General features: G+C 40.8%; 1 protein-coding gene across 1 annotated transcript; it reads right to left on the bottom strand.

Moving 5' to 3' along the window:
* Positions 1 to 615: 615 nt before the first annotated feature.
* On the bottom strand, positions 616 to 9,691 carry rflna (refilin A). Its single transcript, XM_034118308.1, has 4 exons — positions 9,419 to 9,691; positions 8,975 to 9,302; positions 4,187 to 4,296; positions 616 to 3,678 (listed from the first exon to the last, which is right to left on the bottom strand). The coding sequence occupies exons 2-4, from the start codon at positions 9,191 to 9,193 to the stop codon at positions 3,345 to 3,347; spliced, it is 663 nt and encodes a 220-aa protein (XP_033974199.1). The 5' UTR covers positions 9,194 to 9,302; positions 9,419 to 9,691; the 3' UTR covers positions 616 to 3,344.
* Between the last annotated feature and the right edge of the window lie 10,894 nt (positions 9,692 to 20,585).

Below are 20,585 nucleotides of genomic sequence, written 5' to 3'. Positions count from 1 at the left end.
CAGTCTAAATAAACATTTTATATTGAGTATTCTTGTGGTTCGTGTCCTTTACGATGTCGATATTTAGACTTGCTGCTGTTTATTGTTTTTGATTTGTTTGTCTGTCTGTCTTAGCCCTGCAGGACAGGTCAGGTACCACAAGGGGGCAGCACAAGCATAGTTTTTTGTAACGGTTATATGTTGAATGTGTTTGACACAGAATTCTGAACTTAAACACTGATACGTTTGTATGAATTGAGTAATATTAAAAGGACAAAATACATTCCTTATCCATCTTAATTCTGCCATTTTAATGTATCTCATCAGTGAAGGTGTAATAAGATGTAATCAGCCTTCTTTTCCCAATTTACATCATCGAACAGCGTCCTTATATTCAGTCTAAACCATTGAAGTTGTGTTACCTCAAAACAAAAAGTGTCTTTGTTTGCTAATAATCAGCTTTTTTATTTCTGCAGCAGTGCTTTGTCCTGAGTAAAGACCTCCGAAAGTAAAGCATCTCTTAGGTAAGTGATTCCTACCTTCCTACCTTGTGTTTGGACATGAGAGGAAACACCATGTTGTGGGGACTTCTCTGTGATGTAAAGAAGAGAAAAAGCTTAATGACTGAATAATGAACTCATTCACACCATTTATTTCTTCCACCCCGAGATGGACGACATCACAGCATTGCTAAGCAGGCAAATACAATGTACTGTTTAGCAACAAATGTATTCAACACAACAGAAGTAGGTTTTAGGAATCGCAATGTTTATTCATTTAGGATATACATCTTTTTAAATAATTTTCTTTAATCAGAACTAGAACGATCGATTGACGTACAAAAATATAAAGAGAAATATGAAGTGCCTTGATGCCACATATACAACAGGAAAAAAATGTACAGTAACAAAATCAAGTGTTAGGAAACACAAGTATCTCACATAAAAACACCAACGTATTAAACTTGACACCCACCGACTTTCTGACATTTCACAGACCATCTACACATAGCAAAACTCTCCGTCATCTTTCAATAACTTTACTGTTTAGTTTAAAAAGCCATCTTCAGAATATTTTATCATCTCATCTACAGTTTTCCTTTTGAAAGAGCAGATCTGATGTTCCCCTCTTTGCTTATTACTTACTGTTCCCTCATTAAAACCCAGTACCCATCTCACAGTACTGATGCACCCCCTCCCCATAAAGCCTCCATGTATCTCCTACCCTTACACTTTCCTAGAGGGTTGTTCAAACAATAACATAACCAAGACTGCGATCAATACCTCAACTGAAATTCGGAAAAACACATTTGCAATGAAGTAAAATGGATACCTAGGAAAATTTGAGGTAAAGTCTGATGTTTCAATATTGTCCTTGTTCAATAATCTAAATATATATATAAGACAGACACAAAAAAGTCACAAAAAATGCTCAATAAACTTATATTTTACATCTTCAACAGGATGATCTGATGTGGTTTCAATATGACAATGTGTTGATATCTGTAAAACAGCATTAAACGCTCGTCTGCACCAGCTATTTGTAAATTCAACCCTACAAAGGAAGTTCGGACTAGGTGTAGATGTAAACATCACTAAATTATGAAGGGTTCTTTGACAATAAAGTCGTTTTTAAGTAGAAATGGGTTAATAGATATGTTCGCCCAGTGACTGTCAGCTGTAGCTGCTGTAGGCTACATAACGTTAGCTCACTGACAAAGCTTGCTTAAATATGACCAAGATAAAAGATAACATCTATCCTGAAATATTTAAATCATTTTTTATAAATAACAACATGGCTAAAATTACTTGACGTGCTGTTAACAATGTCTAAAACGCCTAATACCATTAGCTAGGTTTGCATAGTTGGATATTTCATGACACTGAAAACACATATTTATCCATGTTTACACTGATAAATAAAAGAGTATCACCTACATTAACAATGTATTATTGTATGACCCTACAGTGACATTTCCAGATGATTTCTGGAAAATGACTTAAAAGCTAAGACACTCCTTAAGTTTTAATTATGCAAAAATAATTAAGTAAATCACTAACAACTTTTCATAAACTGATGTATTTACAAATAGCTGGTGCCAAATAATCACAATTGTGTTTGTCTTTTTTGAAGCTGAACCCTTGAAGCATTAAAAGCAGTCAATTACAGCTGGAAATAGTTCTTGTTTTTGTGTTGTGACAGAGAAGTGTTTTAAATATTCAAACCATCTGAAACCAAAGCAGTTACACTGACTGAAACAACTAAAAAACATGCACAGTCTTTGGCATTGAAATACACCTGTATGTTCTCAATAACCTTGTAACCATTGATCATGTGTGTTCCTGATGAAGCAGATTCACTGAGTTTTTAAGTGTTCAACTTTTAATAAATAATGTCTAACGCTGCTTCTTTAATTCCAAACTTCATTGATTTTTGATCTGCAGCTGAACCAGCTAACAAGAACCTCTTTACCAAAACCCTTCACCCTTTCACTATCTTAATTAAAGTGTTCAAATCAAATGTTAACAAACATTACGTTTAACAGATGTTTAATCTATGACAATAAGTGATCCACCGTGGCTGTGAAGTTACAAAGATCTGAAACCAAGTTTTCAGAGGATTTAAATATCTCCCTTTTTTCAAATATTCTCAAGGCATCAGATGTTATTGTGCTGTCTTTTAATTAGACTTTAGTTTGAATTATACAGTCAGCTCTGGGAACTTAACAAGACTTTGCAATGTGCAGTTGAGTTTAATTCAATTATTAATTAATCTAGACAGGCTGCTGTTTTAATGTGTGTTAATTTACGCTGTACAACAAAAGCAAGCGTTTTGTCTCAGAGTGTGGAGGTCATACAAAGAGATAAACTTTGGTCCAATTTTTTTCACATGCTGAAATCCCCCCACCCCCGCAATTCAAGTCCACTGGGAGGACTTTGATATAGAAAACAAGTGCAATAAAGCCATATTAGAAAGCTTTGCATTGGCGTGTCTCGGTTGGCTCGGAGCTGAAATCCACCACATCTCGACTTTTCTCTACTAACACAGTCCGTCACCTTCACTGAGGTTACATCCAACCGGAAAGGCCGCCAATTTGTCAGCTCTTGTATTAAATAAGACATTAACCATTGATAAACTGCCATAGGACAGACTCTTTTTAAAGACTGCATCAGTAGAAAGTCTAAAAAAACTCAGGTGAAATGTCGATAAACAGTCTCCTCCATGGCGAGTAAAGATGAACACAGCAGGGTTTTTCAGGTATTACTTGAAGTATTTCCCTTTCAATATAGGCCTCCCCAAGTTCCTTGTCCTCAAAAACAAATGATACAATCACCAGGTAGCCCTCTCCCAGTGCATTGTGGGCCCTACAGGTCCTCTGTGTAGATGATGCAGGGACTAGTATCCTCACTGGACTCCAGCTTCACCGTGGAGACGAACCAGCGGCGGGACCCCGTGGCGTTGTAGTTGAGCGTGGTGCGGTAAGTGTTCTTGGCGTGCTTCGGGTAGATGATGGTGGTGCTTCGGTAGCTGATGGGTTTCTGCCGCGGCTCCAGGTAAACTTGGGACTTGTAGCTCCTCCAGGTGCAGTTCCTCACTGCCACCACCGTCTCGCTGAAGGAGGTTGGCGTGGGAACCGGGGTGCAGTACACCTGGTCCTGGTAGTGCTTGTCCGAGTCGTACTTGACCTCGGAGTTGCATCTGTAAGGAAAAAGAGGGGGACACGTTTTTAGATAGGCAGCTAAAGTTGACCGCTAGGTGGCAGTGTTGTTAAGAGAGAAGATCAAATGTTACTTTAATAATCCCGAAGAAAATTCTTGTGCCAGATTAATACAAGAATAAAAAAATATGGGTAAAAATATGAAGTGTATAGGAAGTTATAAAAACACAAGCGAAAAATAGAAAAAGCGTAGAAAAGAGTAAGACCCTTTTTTTCTTACAATATTATGACAACATGAGAATAACATCAAGGGTACAAAATGTATGTTATGCTAATACTATTTCAGTAAGATAAGTATACTAAAATGCACGTTTTGCACGTGATTTTGAGAGCAATATTGGCAAAGTTTTAAAAAAGTCACAGAGATGTAATATTACATATCTTTGAATAAATAAAGGTATATATTTGTGTGAATGTGTTATTTATCAAAAATAAGACAATTAGGCTCCAAATATCAACCTCTGTCGTTATGCTTCAAAGTTCCCTTACTTGATTTCCTGCTCCGGTTTGGGGTTGACCTCGATGCTTTCTCCGAAGAACACAGGATGCATGCGGGTCTTTGGGTCTGTGCCCGTGGAGTTCAGCAGCAGGTAGGGCAGCTGGGCAGAGGAAACACAAGAGTCACAATCGCACAAACACATCCATGAACTGCTGAACTGTTGGTAACAAGCCTGCCAACGTGTCCATTCGAGGAATTCTTGTTAAAAAAATGCCAGCGTGGTTGGGGGTTTCAGCCGAGCCAGAAACCCAAATTAAAACCACTTCAGTCCCCACCCTCTCCAGGAAAACATGCTCCTTGATACGCCCTCATGAGAACTCGCCGTGTCCGTGGAACAGCTAATACTACAACAATAATTAGACAAGAAGCACAGCAGTTTGGGCAACACTTCCATTTTAATCAGATAATTACACTGTGTGGGTCCGGCCCAATGAAGTGTTGGAGGTAAAAACGTTTTTTTTCTGGCTGTCTAGAGACGTGTGGCTCTGACATAGACTGTGTGAGTGTCTGTGTGTGTGTGTGTGTGTTTGGACTGAAAATAGGCTAACAGATGTTGAGGCCTTCAGATGTTACAGAATGCAAAACTAAAATGACTCTGGTGGAGATGATGCTCTCAGAAGTAAGGGGATGATATTAAAGATTCTCATTTAGTCTGGCCAGCCTGAAGAAAATGGGTTCACATTAGCAAGCATGCATGTGTGTGATGGAGACCCTCTAATACTCATGTACATCTTAAATGGCCAATATCGCAAATTATCCACACTATTTGTATTTAGCATATTGTTTTAAAACCCTTAAACCCCTTAACCCTTAAATGGGGATAATGCTTTCCCGTATGAATAAGAATAATCTTCTAAAAATCCAATAAACCAATAATGAGTACAACAAACATACCTAAGCTCCTGTTACAATCATACTACTCATTCAGGTCATGGGATACATTCAGAGTGTCTGCTTTGCACAGTGTGCCACACCAGATGGGATACAGATACACTGTACTCAACTAACTGTACAGTATGAACAAGGTCTGTTTTAGCACTGACCTTTTACCCCTGAGTGTCCCCTCTGGGGCCACAGGGGGACAAACAGATCTGCACCAATCACAATCACAGATACTGTCACACACTGACCGTTTTCTTTGCATGTGTGTCTCTGACCAATCTGAATCAAATGGCACCCCAACCACAACTCCGACACCTCTCACGTTGCACACGAGAGGCTGTCACATGCTGTGGTTTGGCCACAGCAGAGCGTACATGCCTCTGCAGGGGACGAGCGAGAACAGGCCAAGGGCACGGCACATCGCTGAGAGAGGCTCCTCTTACCTACCATCATCACCCACACACTATCTGAGCGCTGGAGCTGGACTTGCACAGCTGCTAGTTTTACCACCAGACTGAAAAAAAGTTAATCTGCGGCCTCTTCTCTTTCTGCTGCTGGTACTTCATGGCCTAAAAAAATGGTAGGACTTGGGATTGTCTTTACCTCCACTGCTCCGGCATGGAGAGCATCCCAAGTATTTCACCACAGTGTGTTCTGGCAACTTCTGCAAAGCAAACATTGGTGAATAGAGGAGAGGTCACCTCCAGACAGTGGATCCCCCAGAATGCTCGCAGAGCATAAACCCCACTGGAAGCACATTTCTGCCCAGGAAAAACACTGTGCAGCTGAGCCACCCACACAATGTACAATGCACAATGCAGATCTGCAGAGAGAAACGCCAACTCAAACACACTTCTCCAACTGCCTGCTGTTTGGGGAAGTGATCTGACTTTGCATCCTGGTGTTTGCAAGGACGTTAATGTAAGAGCATCGGTACCACACAGCGAGGCAGATTTAGAAAATTGTCATGAGATATGTCTCCTGTCCGTCCTCGATTTTAATCCACCGACACTTGACCGGTATCCTTGAATCCTTGAGGACATGAACACAACCTTCTGCAGGTCTGACACACGACAGATAACATGGCCACACTCATTTGTTGCATGCCTCTAGTCCCTTTTGTTAGTTAAGACCTTCGTAAAGACACAGTATACAAATATGTATCCCACATCTGTATACATTTGAAAACAGGGGTGCTTCACGTTTCATTTAGAAGTGAGAGGTCATCCAGCTCTTACGCAATGGCCTGCAGCCGCTCTAACAAGACCCTGCACCCCAGAATAGAACTGGAGGATTGTTGGTAGGTGGCGTACAAAAACAACACATAAATAGATTTGGAAAAGAGAAACAAATGTATGCATCCTCATGTCCTCACAGTCATGTAACTTGACAACTTGTATAATGTCTGATGAAGAGTGTTGGTTGTTTCCATACACAGCTACACTGATGGGATTAGCAACACAAGCAGCCTCTATCAGGACGGATCTTTAGAAGAAAAACACAAAGCAGAGAAGTCCTGCTAATCTGAACCTCCAGAGGATTAGAGGATCTTTCTCTTTCTCTGTTTCAGGCTTCAGCAAACCAATGTCACGCAACTCCCAGGATGCAGCGCTGCATTTCTGAGGCCTCCCTCAGACTCTTTAAAAGCCACCCCGACCTGTGCAGACATGTTCTGAAAACGTTTGAGAATGGGAGTGACCTGGAAATCATTTTCAATCAAATCAACCTTGTCATGTGTCACAGAAAACCACTGAGTCATTAGTAGCCATTTTAATTATTTTAAATCTTTCCATGGAACATAATCTATTATGTGTAGTGACATGTCTGTCCTCAGATGAATAAGTACTAATGTTGCCTCAGGGTTACTGTTTGATGGTTCCATGTAAAGACCAGTATTTGCAGTTTCCCGATCAGATGTCATTATAAACAGAAAATAGATTCCCTATGGCTCCAAAGCTCTTTGTGTTTTTCAGATAATAACTGAAACAAAAAAGTGCACAACTTGTGAGTTCAAGACGTTAATAATGGTTGACTGTTAAGTAATACGTTTTTCTAAATATTTCAGCTTTATACATGGACTTGCTGATGTCCATGGTGAGATTTGAGCTGAGACTGAGGCATCAAACAGGTCCAATGAATCCACACACATAAAAAGTTATTATTCATTTTCCAGATGAATCCAAAATAATCTACTGCAACTACATTGTTTTCATTAAAATGCTAATAGTTTTCTAGCTTTTTGGATTCATTGCTTGGTCGGAGAATACTGAAACATATCCATTCCAGTTTCTCAGTCTTTAAATGTTTGATTTGTCAATCCAAAACCCAAAGATATGTTTAGTAACAATAAAAACATTTGCCGATTACTTTTCTACCGTTCGACTACTCATTTAGTCGACTTATATGTGCAGCTCTGATCAACTTTAGATAATCCTTTGTGCTTCCTTCAACTTGAACTCCTGTTTTCAGCTTTTCATTTTGTGACTGATGTTGGTGTTCACAGACTGAGCATGACACTTAACACTCAGGTAACTATGGGTTAGACTAGACTCACATTTCTAAAGTGCAAAACTGAAGTTTTCTAATGGCTCCCAACTTGGGTTGTGTCATTCAACCAGACATGATAAATAAGTATAGAAATAAGAAGGATCATAATGTGTACGAGGGAAAGGACTGTAAAAACCGTTGAATGGAATATCCTTCTCTTGTTAAAATAGCCAGGCAATCAAAAACATATGCAACATGTGAAAACATTTGCGAGCAGTGCTGCAAAGATTAGTTTGACAGAAAATAATCGCCCACTATTTTATTATCCACACAGAAATGGCATAAAAAGCTGCTTTAGGCCTCTTAAATATCGATATTTCATGCCTTTCTCTGTATTATATCACATTAAAATGAATATCTCTGGGTTTTGTTCTGACCAAACTAAACTAAACATTTAAAGACATTATTCTACATTATTTTCTAACACATTTGTAGAAGTTTCTATTGGACTTAGCTTCTCTAAATCACTCGGTTGGGCAGAACGTATCCAATAATCAACCAATTTGCCAATTTCTGTTTATTTTAAGTGGTTTCAATTAAAAGTTCTTGTGGTTATTGAAACGTTTTATAAAGCTAGTTTCTGACTTTGTATGTGTTTCATTTAGATTATTCTGTTTTAGCATGCACATGGCTGTCAGTTTTAAAGGACCTTATAGTAGAAATAGACAGTCCCGATGTAAATCCGTCACAGAGCATTCGCATAATAACATTTTTACTGTCTTGTCATGTAAGGCGAGAGACAGAAACCTGATTTCACGAGTCATGGTTTTAGTGTAGGCCACACACCTTCACTGAGATGAGTGAAGCAATTAAAGTGATAAAGCTTTCTGTCATCACACCGGGAGCCCCTGAAATCCTGGCAAGGACCCCCGGGAGTCCCTGGACCCCAGATTGGAAACCCAAGTGGGCCTATAATGAACTCCCACACAGACCCCTAATGACACCTTGTAGTAAGGGCCCATTTTTGACTGGCTTATTGAGGGGCAGTGACACCTTCAGCACAAGTACAAGATCAGAAGTTTGCAACTGAGGAATTTCTGACAGAGAGAGAGAGAGAGAGCGAGAGAGAGAAAGAGAGAGAGACGGAGAGAGAAAGAGAGAGAAAGAGAGAGAAAGAGAGCTTCCAGATGTTATGTGAGTAAAGGACTGAAGTGAAATCTGTTTCTTGCCAAAAACTAAAAAGCTCTCAGAAATTCAGTTTCTCTCGCAGCAGCGTCATTATTTATCCATTAGGTCTTTTATCCTTTAATTCAGTGAGTCAATGAAGACACAAAACAGACCCAGATCACAGCTTTCAGATTACAAAATTGCTGCAAATAACACAGTAACTACAGCGATATGTTTCTTACCAGTTTGCCTTCTCTGCTTTCCTTTTTGTAATATCCATGATGGCTTTCGACGGGCGTCGTGCAGCTGCCGGAGCGCGAGTCGATCAGACCCGGGGAGAGGGAGCAGAAGGGCGGACTGGGGCTGGGGGGCAACCCCGAATCCGGACTGTCGAGCAGCCCTTCCCGGTTCTTTCCTTTCAGGCTATCATCCATCGCTTGTAAATGTAGGTGCCCCACCATTTCTGGGACGACTCAAGTCAAAAAAACACCCCGGACCAAGTTGCACTGACAAGTTGAGCGCTCCTGCCTCGGAAAGACAATCCTGGGTGCACTTCTTTTAGGAGGACTCCTGCAACCGGAGTAAAAGGGGGGAAATATGGATTTAATCAAAGCCCATACACTAGGAAAAAAAACTCCCCACAGTGATATGGATCCAGCCCTTATTTCTCCAAAACGTTACTGTACCTGCGCGTCGTGAAGTAGTCTGTCCACTTTTAATTCCGAAATATATTCCAATTTGCGGGAAAAACCAACCACAATCTTAAATACTAACTTCAACCTTCACACCAAAGTGTAGTTTACACTATTTATATATATCACAACTGAACAAAAACGTAATAAATCTCGCGCAAAAACAAAAAGTCGACCGTGCGTCTGGCACCGATCAGGATGAGAGCTCCTCTGCTCTGCTGAGTGTGTGTGAGAGTGTGTGAGTGAGTGTGTGTGTGCGCATGTGTGTGTGCGCTCTGCAGCGGAGAGCTCCTTCTTAATGATCCTGCCAGGCTTTTTTTGCACCTGGATCCAGTCCAGCCCTCATGATCTGGATCACTTCCATGAACAACCGACAGGGGCGAGCACGTCCTCCCTTCTCCTGCTGCACGGTGACTGACTGAGTGTGGTTATAATCGAAGTGCCTTTGAGCAAGTTATACCAATCCCTTCTGGAGCTAGGGTTTGGTTTATCTTGATAACTATAATTAACAGTTAGTTATTCATAAGTAGTAAGTCATTGGCACAACTGTAGTGATTTTCTAGTTGGCTACATAATAACAGGTTTATATAAAGGTTTCTTATAAACCAGTTAGTAAGCATTTCATCTTGCATTTCTCACAATAAGCAGTATTAATTATACATCACTAAATTACATTGATTAGCATTTATAATGAGAAACTATCCACATTTAGATATTTATATTTGATAATATGTCACTTCATCAGAGAACTCTACCTATTTGTTAATCGGTAGAAATTAGTAATCACTGTTGAATACTTCCAATAACCAATAACTATTACTATTCATAATTAGCATTACGTTTCTGATTAGTGGCACCTCTATTCCTCTTTTTGTGTATTTATGGGACAATATTGGTAAATTCTATGTCAATATAATCTAATTTTCTGCCAGTAAATATTGCCTTTTATCTCACGTTACCTACGAGTCATACTTTCTGTTTACAGCCTTTTAAACAAAAGAAATGGGAAGGGGTTGTCCAACATTTGTGTATACTGGGTTAATTTGTATTAGACTATACACATTGTGAAATGTTAAAAAAGGTAAATTCTTTTTTGACAAAATGAATGACACTCATGCGAATAGCAACTAGTCTTCCTGAGTTGAACAATCTGAAACAGCTCAATGCTTATCAAGTCTGAGAGATGAACTCCACAGCTAAACAAGAAAGTATATCATCTGCGTAACTGCACATTCGCATATTTTTTAAGCTTACCCATTACTTTTTTTTTTAAAGCCTGGAGCTCATCTCATTGCCAACATAGCAGAACAAATTAGCTGGGTATCTGCAATGAGTAAAACCCTTAACCTTTTCCAATTTGAATGTTGTTCAGCTAAAGTTATCCGAAATGATCACAAAGTTATTTAAGCGTTGTTATCCTGAGAAACTCCCCTGATGTCAATCCTTGTATAGTTTTAGCTATTTCCAGAAATGATCAGTCGGCTGCCTTTGTGGAGCAGTTTGTTTTGTTCCAGAAAATATCTTGTCAAAGGATTATTAAAGGATCACTGAAGTTATTTTTCATAAGGCCTGGGTGTATATGTGTCTGTAACCATCTTGCCTGGTGTATTTCAGGACTGGGTGGAGTTGGGTGGGAACGCTGTGTGCATTCACACACACACACACACACACACACACACACACACACACACACACACACACACACACACACACACACACACACACAAGACCTGAGTGAACAGCATGCAGAGGAGAGATTGAATCCTTGCTGATGGCTCTCTCCACATAATGTCTGTGCTCTCTGTTCATACGGTTACTCTTACCAACAGCAGCCCTGCCAAAAGGGAAATCAGAGCATAAATAAGAGCCAGTGCAGAGCAGCACAGAGCAGACTGTGTGTCTTAAGTGGTTGATTGTATCTTTGATGGTCCACCAGCTCTCCATGGTGATTACCACAGATTGCCAGGAAATCATGCGTGATGTTTTTTCAGTTCGTATAAAAACTAAGATAACTCTGTGTTTGCCTTTGTTGTCTGGAAGATATATTTAATTGCATGGCCGTTAAGCTTGTGCAGCTGTAATCTTGTTTGCAGAGAATTGTTTTCCCTCCTCTGTGTTATTGTTTCAAAGCCGCGGCAGGAAGCTGTGGAGCGGCGCTGGGAGTTTTACTGGCATTTCCCGTGTCAGGTGTGTTTTTGTGTCATCATGTCCATCTTTAAGGGCCCGTCATGTTGATCCTCAGGGCAATCAAGGGATTAGTGTTGAGATCTGGTACAGATTAGCCATAAAATAGTGGGACACAGATGATGAGCGTGTTTGTGGTTGTAGGCATGTCTGTGAGCATGCCGATGGGAAGAGTTGCTCAACTGCAGCCTCATTGAGGAGGGAACCAAGGGAGTTCTCAACATGATTTAAGTGGCTATTCTGACATTTAGATTTGGTATTTGATACATACGTATAGGTTAACGGTTAATGACCAAATACCTGCAAAAGGGACATTTGTCTATCAGGCTAAATTGTAAATATTAGCATGCTAAACTAGTGTAGCCATTATTATACAGTATTTACTAAACTTGTTGTCGTTGTGAGTTTGTTAGCCTTCTGTTGTTGCACCACTGTGCTTAAGTAAAAATCTAGATTGATGTTATGACGACCACAAACTCAAATTACATTCAACCATATGTAGATATATCAAAACTAAGGGCATGTCTAGATACCTCAAAACAGGCTACACATCTGTTTGTAACTTGGATGATCACATATATTGTTTAGGAACAGTGTTAGATGTAGATGCCTGTTATGTTGTTACCCAACACCAATGTCTTTCCATTTAAGAAAACTGCTCACCTTTTCAAAACGTGTTTCAAAAAACACGTTTTAACCTTCTTTTCAAAGCATGTGCTGGACTACAATTATCTTCCAACACAAAGACTCTTTTTCATGTTGACATTCCCACATGGGACAACTTCATATCACACCTAGAAAGAAAACGTTTGAAACAAATATTCACCTGGGACATATTTTACGTCTATCGTCTGGTTTAAATGTTCTATGTGTCAGTGCGCATCACCTTGGTTTCACTCAATTAGCAGCATAGTCAATTTAGCTCTCAGCTGGTCACAGTTTAAACCAACAAACGAAACAGTCTTATTTTGCCCAGACTAGCTTAATGTTTTCTCCATGTGCTGTAATCCATCACAGGTTCCAGGAGATTCATTATTATTTTTAGCAAACTGCGATGGCTGTCTGCATACCTGTTTTATCATTCTCATTCAAGTAAAGTTTCAATGACACTGTATATCAAACCTATGAACTGTCCTTTGTAGATGCAATACCTGGGATGTTATTGAACAGACATCTTTACCATTTGTTGAAGTAGCCATCCCTATTATGTGGGGGTTGATTGAAGAGTTCTGCAATCAGGATTCGGTTCCTGAGAGCTTTGAGATCCCATGAGGCTTTGAGGCAGACACAGAGGGGGGAGGACAGCCAAGCCGTCTGCTGATGATTCATTTTGTAGTGCTCCATCATCCTTCCCCCCTCATAGAGCAATCACACACATCCTGTTGCACACACACAAAACCTGAGGACACAAACATGTTTGTGTGCATGGAAGAAATTCACACACATACCCAGAGAAATAAAGACACACACATTCCTGATCTGCAGAACTCTCTGGCTCAGTTTCATTGCATTCAGAAAACGTTGCCAAGCCAGCTGTGCGGAGTGGGTCTGGAAAAGAGGGGAGGGGGGATAATACAGGTGTGTGTGTGTGTGTGTGTTTTTGTGTGTGTGTGTATGTGTTTGTTTGCATGCAAGAGAGCAAGTGAAACAAAAAGGCACACAGTAAGAAATAGAAATACACTCACCTTAGGAGCAATTTTTCAAGTGTGTTTTTTCAGTGTGAGGTACACATATTTTCTGGAGGTGTGCAGTGTGTCGTGCACGTTGGCGTGTGCATGAGCCGTCTGGAATAGCTCTCAATGTAAACAAACCACAGAGAGGCCAGCCCTGGCAGTGAGCTTGTTTTGAGCCGCTGGGACGTCACTGTGGTTTCCACACACAACGCTCTTCTTCAGACTCCCAGCCAGGAACCGTCTCCATCTCACAGATAGGTGACCTTTCTCCAGTTTGCTTTTCACACAATGTACACGTAAACACTAGTCTCTTGTTCAGCGTTCACACGAGACCCCAAACACCTCTGGTCAGTTCCTCTTGGCCTGTTTTTAAAATTACTTTGACTCTATGACGGATGAGCCTGGCATATTTCTAAATATACCATTTGGATCCTAGAGTTCAATCCATAATGCACCTCACGTCTTTGGAGCCTGGTTGCATCTGGTTTTAATGTGTGGAGACCCTTGCCTGGCTGAAGAAGACAGTCCTCACCCTGCAGCTCCCCCTCTATCACCACCAAGACGTTTTTCCTCCCTTCCCTCACAATCTATTTTACTATGAAGATAGATGGTCCAAAGCCCACCCCAATCCCAGCTTCACCAGACCATGTTAGACCTAAAAACATTTCTAAATGGCTGCCTTAAAATAATCACTGGGATAAAATGCTGATTATTACTCTTATAAAGTCAAGTACATTTAGTCACCATGCTCATTAGATTATTTACTTGGCTCCTTACCTTGGGTCAAGCCTAACATTGCTTAAGTAAAAAGCAAAAGCTTGGGAGTGATCATTTGTAAAAACTTTAAAAAAAAAATGCAATATGTTTAACTGATAAAGTATTTCTAAGTATAAAGTAAAAACATTTAGTTTTATGTCAATCCAGTTGTTCTATTCAATGAAAAACTGAAATTCTAAGCACATTACTGTGCACATACAACAACCCACACGTGTTTGGGTAAGGCCCCTACACACCAGGCCGATATCGGCCGTCTTGCGTTGTTGGGCGAAAACGGGTTCCTTGTCGCCCAAAGTCAATTTGGTGTCCCCCGAACCCTCGGCCGTGACACGCCTTATTTGGCCTTTCACGATCGACACCCCGCCGATTCAACATGTTGAATCGGCCGGGTGTTGGACACAAGCTATCGGGCCAAGAAACCACTCTGATCAGCTGTTCAGCTAGCAAATGAGAAGCGAAACGGAAGTGAGGGACGTAAACAAACGATTTAAATGTCCTCTCTTACCTCCCACACATAGCAGGGACATCTCTGATATCGGCGGGAGCGTCCCCGGCTGTCCTCTGCTGAGAGCTCCGTGATTTGTTTGGTCAAGTCCGGTTTTTCATCTCATCGTAAATTTACGTACGTGCTCGGCTGTAGTAAAGCGGTGTATTTCAGTGCGACACACGGCCAATACGCAGGAGAACTCGTCGATGGATCTGTCGGTGTCGGATGTCGGCGAGTTCTCTGGTGACTGCCTGGTGTGTCAGGGCCTTTACATGCAGGCTCATTAGAACATGTTGCATCACATCTAAGTATGTCCACCCATAATTGACAACTACCTTTTCAATTTGACTTGCCAGTCAATCAGAGGAGACCAGGCTTTTTCAAGAGGGGGGCTTAAAGAGACAGGCGCTTAAACTGAGTGTTTAATGTAAAAGGTATAGAATGATGGAAAGTACGACAAATAAGAATGTGTTTTGAACCTGAGATCACAAATGAGTATGATATGTTCCCTTTTAAAGCTAGGGCTTTAAACTACCAACATGTCAGTGTCATAATTTCTCCTCTGCCTGTTTTGCAGTATTTTATTTCACTGTGTTCCAGTTTAATTTGTACAAGTTTGTAAGAGTAAGCGTGAGAGTCTTGAGGTGACAAAGTTGTTGTTTGCATGTTTTCCACTGTTTCATTGCCACTGATCAGTTGTTGTGTAGCTCCGTGCAGCCTGCACACTTTGTGAATCCCCCCCGAGGCTCCACAGCTGTTGGCCTTGCATGCTAGCAGCTCATCCACTCTCAGCTGTAATCAGTGATTCACCTGCACACGCTTCCTCTCACATTTTCACTTCCTCACAGCTTTGTGTGAACAGTCAATAGGTAAACACGAAAATGGGTTTTGTTTAATGTGTAACAGCTATCTGACTGACTACCGACAGTCAGTGATGCACATTCAGTTTATGGATCTAAATATATATATATATATATGTGGATCTATATTCTGCTTAAGTAAATATACAGAGATAATGAAAAACGCATGAAGCGTCACCAAAAAAGGGACTTTGTGTGCAGAGTGCAGACAGTCAATAGTGGGTTGTTGGTTTGGGTACATTTGGTGCATATGACTCACAGATCTGTCAGACAAATACCAGGGAGTGGGAGTGTCAACAGTATCCACCCTGAGAAAAATGAAATGTGGACAGAGGTACAATCTGTGCTTTGTGTTTCGTGTCGATTCTCTGCGTTATTTATTGACTAAACAAGGTGGTCAAAGGGAGAGCCAGGCTCAGCAGGGGAGCAAACACAGCCATGTGAGCGAGTCAATGAAGACAAGAAAGGGTCACGGCAGGGGTAGAGGACCAAGAGATAAGAGCTGTTTATGTTTCTTGTCCCATTCATCTCCATTGAGAGGCATTCATCTCTTTACGTAGAGACAAAAGGCCGTGCCCTTTGCCCTGCTCTCCCTGCCTTTAAAGCATAAACAAGTCCCACTCCCAACAGCCCTGCCTGTTTGCTCAGAGTGTTTGCTCAGGTTTGTGGTTTGGGTTGGAGTGTTAAAGCTACACAGGTAGTTCAAGGCACAAAATCAAATTTGAGATCAATGTCAACGTGACGGCAGCTCACCACAGTAACATGATATGTATTACCCTGTCATTACACCAAAGTGATTCAGTCCACGTTGTAGGAAAAACAAACAAGCTGTGACTTCCTCTTCAGAGTCAAAGGGATTTATTCTCAACAATATTTGTTTCACCATCTAACTTCCTCTCTGTGGAGTCTCCTCTTCCCTGTGGGATTATTAACATCTTTGGCTGGTTGATTCACCAAACCTGCATCTCAAAGTGATTTGTGTTTCACTCACAGTCATGAATTCTGATGGAGAGCAGCTCTCTGCCATCGACTAAGGTTGTGTTTCCCATGGTGCTTTGTGTTTGCCTTCATGCCTGCAGGGGTGTAATGACAAGCGTGGACCACCCATGTCTGCTTTGGCCTGAATGTTATTTAAGGAATTCCCCCAGCTTCAGTGTGTGTGTGTGTGTGTGTGTGTGTGTGTGTGTGTGTGTGTGTGTGTGTGTGTGTGTGTGTGTGTGTGTGTGTGTGTGTGTGTGTGTGTGTGTGTGTGTGTGTGTGTGTGTGTGTGTGTGTGTGTGTGTGTGTGTGTGTGTGTGTGTGTGTGTGTGTGTGTGTGTGTGTGTGTGTGTGTGTGTGTGTGTGTGTGTGTGTGTGTGTGTGTGTGTGTGCTCCAGTTTAGGTTGACAGACAGACTTAAGGTGATTATACTTTAACTGATGATTTATTAATGTGTATGTCCAAAAGTCATTTATTCAAAAGTTGATGATAATATTATATAATAATATTGTAATAATAATAACAAATAATATTTACAGCAATAATGATAATAACAATAATAATAATATGAATCATCATCATGATATTATGTTTGATTATAATTTCAATAAAGTGTGTAGAAAATGTCCATGCATAATTTACTAAAGCTTTATAAGCAGTTATTTTAATAATGTGAATATCTATTTATTAAGTGATTGTACACATATACAAATCATGTGTAGGTTAAATTGATGTAATGCCCTTTTTGAAAGGTAAACCTTTTTATTAAATATATAAATACTCTATACCATAATTGAATACTGCATGCATACCATTTTGAAGTGTGTAATAAAGACAATATCAACAGTTTATTTAATGTACAAATTATGAACAGGCTGGTTTGAACTGTAATATAGGCATTTAAAACGAGTTATATTGTCTAGTAGTGGCTAAGCAAAGCCAATGTAATTCAAGGTTGCGTTGAATTAGACATTTCTAAATCCGATTGCTTGCTTAGTGCACACGTCTTCACTTGTTGTACTGCTAAACGTTTCTTAAGCATTTAGCATTATGTCGTAATTGCAATGTGTAGCCGCAGTGAGAGCTGTTCAGTAAAAGTAACAACTGTTGACGGGGGTATAAACTAAGTGAACACTTCAATCACAAGAGGAGTTACATTTATATAAATACATCAAATGACAATGACATGCTCTTATTTATGCTTACTTTTCCATTATAGGCCTTGAATTAATTGTTTATATACCAGCTTTAAAGGCTAAATAAAGCTTGGATACAAATAAATCCTGTTTGGATGTTTACTTTAGTTTTAAAAGAGATGCAGCTTACACAAGGTGGAATAACTAAAACAGTATGAGTAAAGGTATTGCCAAATTCTCCTCACTCACTGGGTACAACATGCTGCATGCAGCTATGTAGATCTATAATCATTCTCAGTGCCTCTGTCAGAAGCAATCAACATTATCATGCCTTCTGATCCTGATTTCTCTTTCTCTGTGCAGCGTGTTGAAAGACAAACCCAGTGAGAGGAGGTGCTGCATGAACAAGTGCTGGTTTCCAGGAGCGTCCCACTCCCCAGAGGTCAGGAGATCTGCACCCTGCGACGACCACGCACTTCCTGGCTCGGCTGGTTTCCACGGCTACAAACTGCCGTCCATGTGTTTCTTTCTGCACTGTCAACTCCGCACATGTGTTTCCAACTTGCTGAGTATCTTGGGTGAGACGTTGAGGAAGCCTTTTGTGTGGGGAGGTTCACTCTTGATGTTGCATAGAAACTCAGGAAGCTGGATTTATGGGAAATGTGGTCTACATTTCTGAAAACGCTGGCATGTATTGGCATTGTAAACAGATAAAAACAATGAACAATAGCCATGGTACAGTAGGACTATATTTCCTCACACAAAAAGAGATATTGAGATTTTCTTTTTGTTGAGTTGTCACCCTTCAGTGTCATACTTTCTCTTCTGTCTCAGTTTCTTTCTTTATCACACAGTCACTCAGTTTCACCCTGTCTCTCATTCAATTACTCACACTTTTTTCTGTCTGTCCATGCCCCCTACACTTTTTTTTTTCCATCTTCAGTCTGACATTGCCTCTTCAATGAAGTGCTGACCTTTGAACGCTCGGAGCTTGACCTCTTTCCACTGATCGACGCTTCCTTCCTTGCTCTCTGCCCAGTCATGTCATGTGAAGTGGGTGGCCATATTAGGAGACAAGTTAACGTCCGTATGTCCTTCTGTGGTTTCCACTTGTCAAACTTCATACCTCTTGTTTGTAATCTGACAGTGGAAGGGTGCAGAGACCGTTTCTAAAACCCTGCTTTACAGTTGCAAGTAGGACTGGAGGTGTCTGGTAAAAAGCCCCACCAAGTAACAACATGAAAGGAAAGCAAATTCCTCACATTTTTTCCCATCACTTTTTTAGCTCAGGGATCTAAAGTGAAAACCTCTTCACCCTGCTGGAGAGCTTAACGGTCATTTTCACTATCTCATCCGGAATCACTTAATGTCGTTGATGGAAATCTTTTGAGACTGACTGTAAAATAATTAGAGAATTGATCATCACTGAAAGTGCCTTAAGGCTCTTGATGATGGTAGACTTGTGAATCAGACTTGTCTGCCGTGACACACGCTGACAGAGGCTCTTGTTTTCTGCAGCCGCTGTCTGGCCCCGGGCCTCTGGGAGGATACTCTACGCAACACACACACACACACACACACACACACACACACACACACACACACACACACACACACACACACACACACACACACACACACACACACACACACACACACACACACACACACGCACACACATCTCTGAAGTGTTGCTCAACACAGCTGTGGGTAAACAGGCTGTGTTTAGATGCCCATGTCTCAACTTGTACACACACTCACACACACACACGCACACGCACACACATTAGAAAGGCAACAAACCGGGAAAAACAGTGTGGGCGTAGTTGCAGTGCCACACCAAACGCTCTTGTCACAACTTGTTAGACTGAATACAATTGAAGTTTTTACACATAGGACATAATGATATGCACCTCTTTACCACTGGGCTTATTGCTGACAGTGGTGTGGCAGTAGGGTGATATTGGTTCATTTGTTATTTCAATTGATGCAATCTCAGAATCAGAAGATTCGGATAAATGCAATCTCATCAAAAATATGATTTATTTTTGCATTTAACAAGGCTGAAAATGTATTGCTAATCCTGCTGAATGTTTTACATTAGTACAATAATGTGTTAAATTAATTTACAGCAGTGCGTTTAACAACAGAGAAACTTTATAAAAATGTTGCTATTTAAGGATGAGGAAACAACTGTTTTGATGTTGACTTTTTACCAACATCATTTCAGCATCTCACAATTTCTCCTGACTGATGATCCCACACTAACAGTAACTGCACATGGAGGCTTTGTGATCTCTGTAAGGGATACTTTGCTGGGAGGAAAGGACACTTTGACAGCGTGGCTGCTAAATTCCCGGGTGTTTTTTCTTAACTGCAGGTCAGTCATGTGCTGCAGGTCACAACTACTGACTTGAGCTCAGTATCACATGTAGCGTGACTCATGTTATCTTCAGGGGCGGCTCCAGGATATGGCTGAGGTAGGCTACAGCCATACTTCACATAATTCAGACAGCCTCTTTCCTCTTCTCTCTGTGAGGAGCAGCAGGTTCAGCTTTCAGAACAAAGTAACAAAAAACAAAAATGGCATTCATTTTTTTAAATATGTCGTGTAGTAATAGATTTATTTATTTTCTTCTCAAGAGAGTACCAGAATGTGTATTTTATGTTAGTATTTCAAAAAATCTCCTGGGGGAGAATCCCCCCAGACCCCCCTGCACAGGGGTTGGGTTTTCAGCATGTCAACTCTTTCACCTGTGGGGAAATTGCAGGATTGGCTCCAGGTCGCCCTTTTTATTTACTACAAGACAAATGTGCCTTTTTATTTCATACAGTTCAATTTGGATTGAGACAGGGAAATAATCTAAACCTCACGCGTGGCGTTTCACTGTCAAGGGGGGCGATATAGCGTGTATGTAATTACATTGCAAATACTGACTTGAGCCCCACCACTGTATGGGTTAGCCCTACCATAGATTACCCAACACAAATACTCTGGAGCCGCCACTGGTTATCTTTAATCTGTTTGTGAAACCAGATAGGTGGAGTTAGGTCAGCAAGTATCGA

Source organism: Trematomus bernacchii, unplaced genomic scaffold (assembly GCF_902827165.1).
Source record: "Trematomus bernacchii unplaced genomic scaffold, fTreBer1.1, whole genome shotgun sequence".
Classification (NCBI taxonomy): domain Eukaryota; kingdom Metazoa; phylum Chordata; class Actinopteri; order Perciformes; family Nototheniidae; genus Trematomus; species Trematomus bernacchii.
Note: the sequence above shows the minus strand (reverse complement) of the source record. Positions and strands in the feature narration are given on the sequence as shown.

What these genes read in the sequence shown, in the direction of transcription:
- rflna (XM_034118308.1), bottom strand. Translation starts at nt 9,193, where the DNA reads ATGGTGGGGCACCTACATTTACAAGCGATGGATGATAGCCTGAAAGGA. An exon ending in AAAGCAGAGAAGGCAAACTG is followed by an intron (nt 4,297 to 8,974) that starts GTAAGAAACATA and finishes TCCTCTGCCCAG; the next exon opens with CTGCCCTACCTGCTGCTGAA. An exon ending in AAACCGGAGCAGGAAATCAA is followed by an intron (nt 3,679 to 4,186) that starts GTAAGGGAACTT and finishes TTTTCCTTACAG; the next exon opens with ATGCAACTCCGAGGTCAAGT.